Source organism: Arachis hypogaea, chromosome 18, assembly GCF_003086295.3.
Source record: "Arachis hypogaea cultivar Tifrunner chromosome 18, arahy.Tifrunner.gnm2.J5K5, whole genome shotgun sequence".
NCBI classification, from domain to species: Eukaryota; Viridiplantae; Streptophyta; class Magnoliopsida; order Fabales; family Fabaceae; genus Arachis; species Arachis hypogaea.
The window spans coordinates 132,078,205-132,085,690 of NC_092053.1; the positions used below are offsets into that span (position 1 = coordinate 132,078,205).

Here is a 7,486-nt window from a genome sequence, read left to right on the forward strand (position 1 = left end):
GAATTGGAGTCTGTGACTACTATATTTTCTGTAGAAGACACGACTTGATTATTTGGTGAAGTTGATTCAAGTCTGTGGGTTTCTTCTGGAGAGTGCTGCAAAGGATTCGCCGTCAGATCGAGCACTTGTGTTGTGTGAGGAAGAGGCGGATGAGTAGTAGGAATTGTTTGTAGGGACCCAGTGAATTGGATTGAATCATGTGATGTGGAGTGCTCTGGGTCAGTCTGTTGTTGAGGAATTAGTTGATCGAGAGCTCCAGTGAAAGAGGCCGCCTGGGCAACATTAATGGGCTAATATAAAAGGTACACAATTATGTGTTTAAGATTTATTTTTAAACTAAGTAAGAGGTGTATAGTGATGGATGTACTACCTGAGGAATTCTGGACCTTAGAATTAGCTGAGAGCCATGATCAGAATCGGCTGCATCTTCTGATTGAGAGGAAGCAGCGAGAGAATCCTTGTTGGTTGGTTCACTTTCATCATCGCTTTCGCTTGATGATTGCAAAACTAGATGTTAAAAGTCTAGGATCAAACAGTCTTAAAAATGTATAATAATAATATTAGAAGGACATTTCGAATTTGAAAGTGGAGTTATGAATAGAAGAATTACTCTGCGAGAAGTTCTAGTAGGAGTTCTTTTACTCTTGGCTGGTGGTGGTCGAGTAGCTTCAGCTTTTCTCTTGTGAGTTCTTTTTGGGGAACTTTCTGTGACAGCTGTTCAAATGGCAGTTTGTTAAATTTCTTCCAAGGTACGGGTGTATCTAGAGTAGTAAGTAGCCCACCATTCAAAACAGGATTTTGTGATATAAAAACTGCGATCATACACCACGAAATTGAAACGGTCCCTGCATTGTTGATTCTTTAAGAGGCAAGAATTAAAATCCTCTTGAGTGGTCAAAGTGATGTGGCAGAAAGGGTCATCATTTCGAGGTTGTGGTGTTGGGATGGCTTGAGAAAATCCCAATTATCTGGCTGTTAAGTGTAGAGCATACAGGGTAATTTTGAAGCTTTCTTTTTTATGTAGAGGTAATCCTATTGGTATTACCTGGACAGCCAACATGTTCGCCCAACTTTGATTTGCAAGTTCATTTGCTTCGTTGGTATCAGGAAAAAGTAAACGTTCCAGCCAAGTAGGACCACGATTGCGACGCAAGAAAGGAGTAAAATTGAGTTGGTTATTGTCGAAGTCTTTACAAGTAAGGAAAAGAGAGAAAACAGCCCAGAATCTATCTTCATCTGATTCAGTGTCCGGAAAATTGGGCTTGAATTCGGCTAATCGAAAACCATCAATGTATTGTTTATCAATACTACTACTTTCAGATTTTGTCATGAAATTTTCAAAGATGGCATTAAGCCATAGTTGAAGAAGCCATAGAGGGCCCCCTGTACTGATGATCTTGTTGTCTCGAAGGTCACAGACAAATTGACCAAGTTCTTCAAAAATGTGTCCTAGAAGAAGCTTGACTAAATTGAGGGCTTTTCCTTCGTGGAGAAGAGTAGCTAAAGGGAGGTAAAATTTTGACATTTGGACACTTCGAGAACAGAATAGGACAGCATTTAACCAGTAAAATAGGAAGGCAACATGTTCATTTTTAGTGATTTTCGTACCTTCTGCACCCATGTTATGGGCGATAAAGTCACTGTAAGAATTGGTTAAAACCACATTATATTGACGCTTTGACTGCATGTCAGGAGTACAATCTGGAGAGTTGATTGGGAGCCCTGTAATAGCAACCACATCCAGAAGGGACATTCTGATCATTCCACATAGGAGGTGGAAGTTATTGGTTTTTCTATTCTAGAAACAAGTCACAGCCCCAATCATCCAAGGGTATGTGGTAAGTGAGAAGTGGAAAAGCCTTAGTAGTTTGTGGATTCCTAAAGCTTTCCAATCAGCACTTTTGGTAGGTTCAAGACGTTGATACCAAGCTGTGAAATCGTATCCCCAAGGATTAATCTTTGGATTGTTCCTGAAGAATTTTTGATTGATGAAATGGGAGATGTTAAAAGATTGGTTTATTAGTAAATCTTCCCCTTCAGCACTTGGGAAGAAAGAGAGTTTTTTATTTGCCATCTCCAGAGACTCAATTGGCCCAAGGAAGCAATGTGTCTCGGCACCAATTGTGAATGGAATTAGGATTCTGGTGTCATTAGTTGGTAAATGAGTATCGTCAATGACTTGATTGAGAATGCGAAGGGCCGGTGGAGGTGGCGGTGCTGTTATGGGGCCTTTCCCCTTGTCTTGGGTGGCAATTTGAGAAGAAGAACTAGCCATTTTCAGAAGGAGTAGAAGGGGAATAAAGGTTAAAGATTTTTGTGAAGAGTTTGCCAGTGTAGAGGAAACTTAGAGAATGATGAAGATTCAAGAAATTTGAATTAAGGAAAGAGTGATCAATTTAAAGTATCACTGTAACCGTTACTGTAGAAGGGGATGTGAATGGAGGTAACTTCGTGGAGAAGATGAAGTGGTAGAAAGAGGAAGCGTAAGTCTCGAGAGACGTGTCGAGTGAATTAATGGTAATGGGGTTTAAATGACAATTATTACTGATTTGAAAAAATTGACGTCTTTTTGGATTAAGTGCTTTATGGTTTGATGATAATATCGAAGAAAACCACATTAATCTAAGGGGGCAATTTGTTGATCAAAAAATATTTTCGATAAAAGTAAGTGGAATCGAAACGAGTCAAGTATGGTTTCTCGAGAAGACACGCGCGTAAGTATAAAGTTGGAAGTGATTGGTGCCGATTTGGTTTTCGATTGTTTTGTTGATCGAGTGAGTCAAATCGAGGAGAAGGTTCGATTCGAAAAATCAAGTAAGGCCTTTGAAAGAGCCGGTCGAATAGTTGTGAAAGTGGGAAGTTAATAGCTTTTATTGTACGAGGAGATCATGGAGAATATCTACAATCATACGGCGGGAACGGTTACCAAGGGAGACTGCACTTTAAATTTGAAATATTGTATTTAATTTTAATTAATTACCAATTAATCGTCAGTTATGTAAAAATTAGCCTATAAATATTAGAAAATCTTAGTAAAGAGGGGTTGGAACTTTTACTCAGAAAAAACACTCTAGCACTCTCACATCCCAGCGAATCCCTGAGTTTGCAATCGAGTTACATTTTCTGTAGGGTTCTTTCCATTTTCTCCTTTCTTTTAATTTATTCTTTCTGTAAACTTATCATTTCAATTAATTTTATTTACTAAATGTTCTTTACTTTTGTTTGTTCAATTTATCCTTCTGCATTTGAATCTTTTATGTTGAAGTCCTTTCGATCCAATCAAGGGCATTGTATTGTCTTCTTTTAATTTCATTGCAAATCTTTCCATTTATTATTTATTTAGTTTTCAAAACTTTCAATTTCTAAGTCTTAATTATTAATTTACAGATTTACTTTATTTTAATTTTTAAATTTGGTCTAATCGAAGACGCTTTTGATGCACTTCTAAAAAACTGGTACTCGCACAGAGGAGTAGGTTTCGCTCCCAGACCACTAGATATCGAACCACCATCAATTTGCTAAAAATCGACAAAACACACATTTTACAAAACGGATACTAAAATACATTTTTTTCATAAACTATATAAACCGGGGACCCACGGTTTACAAATGAACATAAACGCGACCCTTTTTGCATCTACATCTCTCCATCTTCATGCTTTGCATCACCATGCATCACTATGTCCCTGGCATTAGTCCCACTGCATTGTTTGATTCTCCCATTATGCTCTCCAATTCTCAGGTTACTCTGCTTTCTCTCTCTATATATATATATATATTCTTAATTTTTTCAACAATCCTTTTAATTATTTTGTTTTAATTTTATCAAAAGATCAAATTTTTTGGACCCTGGGATGTTGTGTTTATTTATTTATTTTTGTTTTCATTTTTTTTTTGTCAGGATATGCCTTCTCTAACTATTGACTCATTTCATTGGCTAAATTTTCTACCATTTGATCAAGAGAATTTTAATGATGCTCCTAAATCTTCCTTCAAGTTTAAGAACAATTTATTTTTATATAATATCAAATATGAAATAAATTATAATCTTAAAATAATTAATTGCATTTATGTGTTGAAAACTATGCTAAGATTGAAGGTCTAGGTTGGAAAAATGTTCAACTGGAAGCAAAAAATACATATACATAGAAACCGCGAGACCCCTACTGCGATTTCTAGCCATTTTGCATATTAACATAAACCGCTGTAGGGGTATAGTGGTTTATGCACATTTGATATTCACACACAAACCGCGACACCCCTATCGTGAATTATGTGCAGTTTGGCTTCGAACGTAATTCGCAAGACCTCTGTAGCGGTTTACGTTCATTTTGTAAACCGTGGGTCCCTTGTTGCGGTTTACATAGTTTATGAAAAAAATGCATTTTGGTATCCGTTTTGCAAAATGTGTATTCTGGTAAAATTAGAAGTCAAATTATTTATTTTGGTAAATTGCCCTCTATTTTAATTTGTATTTTTTGTTTAGTTTATTTTCAATCAAATTTGATTTATTTATGGGCAATTTACTGAAATAAATAAACCGGCCTCTAAATTTACCAGAATACACATTTTGCAAAATAAATACCGAAATAATTTTTTTCCATAAACTATGTAAACTGTGACAGAGGTCCCGCGGTTTACGAATGCACGTAATCTGCTATAGGGGTGTCGTAGATTACGTTCGAAGCAAATCATCACATAATTCGCGGTAGGGGTGTCGCGGTTTATGTGTGATGATGTAAACGTGCATAAACCGCTACAGGGGTCTAGCGGTTTATTCTTTGTTAAATTCGCCTATATATACCACTCAAGATAGGGAGTGGGGCATTTGAGGAGAGTTATTTTCACACTTTCACAAATGGATAATGAGGAGAGCTTGTTGGTTCTAGTCTACTGCTATGGTAAAATAAAAAAAATAATAGGCATGGTGTTAAGTTCACTGATAAAGAACCGCTGAGCGTTTTTATCCGTTCAACTGATACTTTGTCGGATCTGAAGAGGAACATATTGCAGAAGGCAGAGTTGTGTGGGGCCAAGTTGGTGAAGAAGGTGTTCTACAAGATTTTGATGGCATTTGTGTCAAGTGGTGTGCAGTATGAAACATTTGTGATAGGGTCGGATGAAGACATGGAGGTCTTGTTTCATTGTTGGCGGAGTTTTTCGGAGGTGAGAATACACGAGTTGTTTGCCAAGTTGGAAGACCGTGTCGACAGTTCCGGAGCTTCAGTGCCAAATCCTCAGTCGACGATGGTAGGGGTGCTACGACTTCGATGCCTATCGTTGCTCCTGGTAGTCTCTTAGCTGCACATTCACTTGTTCTAGCACCGGCTGCTAGGTCACCTGGTATGATTACTAGTCTTGTTGGTGGTGGTGAGCCGGATCACGTTGAGGACGCGATGCGGGAAGATGATTCGGACGATGAGCCCGATCACATATCGGGGGATACTGAGGAGGAGACTCCAGTGGCCCCACCTGCACCTCAGGGGCCATCCAGTTCTGGGTCCCACCAACAACCACCGTATTTCTCGACGCTGAACCTGGAAGCAGTGAGTCAACAACCGGATGAGGCATACACCTTCGAGGGTAATACTTCTGGGGAATTTCATATTGGCCAATCTTTCCAGATTAAGGAGGAAGCTGTGATGAGTGTTAAGGATTATAGCATTGGTCGTGGAGTTTAGTATCGGGTTATGGAATCAGATCATCTGAAGTTAGGGGTGGCAACGGGGAGGGTAGGGGTAGGTTTTTGGTCTACCCGACCCCGCCCTACAAAAACCCGCATCAAACTCGCCTCGCCTCTACCCGCGGGTAGTAAAATGTTAAACCTTAACCCGCCCCTGCGAGTACCCGCCCCGCTCCTACCCGCCCCTATAATTATTAAATCCAACAAATAAAATTAAATTTTAAAATTATATAACCACCATTTACATACATAACATAAATTAAAGTCAAAATTTAAATATGATATAATATTATTAATCATTTTATTAATTATTTTATATATGTTACACATATTATATATACCGGGACGGGTTTAACCTAAACCCAGCCCCGCCCCGTCCAAGAACCCGCCCCGGTGTAGGGGCGGGTAATTACTCGCCCCGAATGAGTAGGGACGGGGTGGAAACCCGCGGGTTTGGATAGTGTTGCCACCCCTATCTGAAGTATGTTGGGAGATGTAAGGAGTTTGGAAACGGCTGCACGTGGATAATCCGCGTGGCACTTCGGCAGCGCAAGGGTAACTGGGAGGTTAGAAGGTACAACGGAGCCCACACTTGCCTGGCCACTTCGATTTCGAGCGACCACCGACAGCTCGATTACTACGTAATCTGTGCTAGGATCTATCCGTTGATCAGAGCCGATGCAGCGGTTACGATAAAGGTGTTGCAAGAAGCTACTGAGTCAACCTACGGATTCAGGCCTAGTTATAGGAAGGTGTGGAAGGCAAAGCAGAAAGCAGTCGCACAGATTTACGGGGATTGGAAATAGTCGTACGCCGAGTTGCCCCGGTGGATCCTTGGTATGCAAGCAACGATGGACAAAACGATAGCTTTGTTGAAGACTTCTCCAGTGCATGTTGGTGATGAGGTTGATGAGTCTACAAAGTACTTTCATCGACTTTTCTGGACATTCTTTGAGGCTTTTGAACATTGCAAGCCATTAATCAGCATTGACAGTACGCATCTGTATGGGAAGTATGGCGGGACTTTGCTTCTGGCTATTGCACAAGATGAAAATTCGAATATATTGCCAGTTGCTTTTGCACTTGTTGAGGGAGAGAATGCTGAGTCGTGGGCTATTTTCTTATCCCACTTGCGTCAACATGTGACCCCACAAGAAGGAATTCTAGTGATCTCTGACAGACACAACGGCATTAAGGCTGCACTGGAAGCACCAGACAATGGTTGGCAACCGCCTCATGCATAGTAAATAAGTAAGTATTTTTTATGAATAGTATTTAAATGACAAATAAATAAGTAGAAAAATTCGCATTAGTTATAAAAACTAATGTCATCTTTAATAGGATCGCATAATTTCAAAACATACAAAATGATATAATAAAGTATAGTTTAATTAATGTGCACAATAAAACAAACGTAAAATTTATATAATAGCAGTTAAATATGAAAAGTAATGACAACCATCTGTTTTAAGGTATTATATTAAATTGTAACTTAAATTTATGTGATTATTAGTTAAAAATTTATAGTAATATACTATTTTTATTATATTAATTAAAATTAATATATTTTGGCATTAGTTTTTAGGATTACTAACATTAAATTTTGATAATTTGAACAAAATATTTCTTAAATTTTTTATTAATAGAACAATAAAATTATTTAACACGCACGTCAATAAAAAATTATTATTTTTATACATCTAGATATTTAAAAGAGACAAAAATGAATTCTTTTAATAACACTTTAACAACTCATACAAGTTAACATAATGGATGGTTATAGATCAAAATGATAGATTTAAA

The 7,486-nt window shown here is 38.2% G+C and overlaps 1 protein-coding gene across 1 annotated transcript; it reads left to right on the forward strand.

Moving 5' to 3' along the window:
• The first annotated feature begins 6,534 nt into the window (after nt 1–6,534).
• LOC140181503 (uncharacterized) lies at nt 6,535–6,927 on the forward strand. Its single transcript, XM_072225130.1, has one exon. The coding sequence runs from the start codon at nt 6,535–6,537 to the stop codon at nt 6,925–6,927; it is 393 nt and encodes a 130-aa protein (XP_072081231.1).
• Nucleotides 6,928–7,486: the final 559 nt, after the last annotated feature.

Coding starts and splice junctions, on each gene's coding strand:
- LOC140181503 (XM_072225130.1), top strand. CDS start 6,535: ATGGACAAAACGATAGCTTTGTTGAAGACTTCTCCAGTGCATGTTGGT.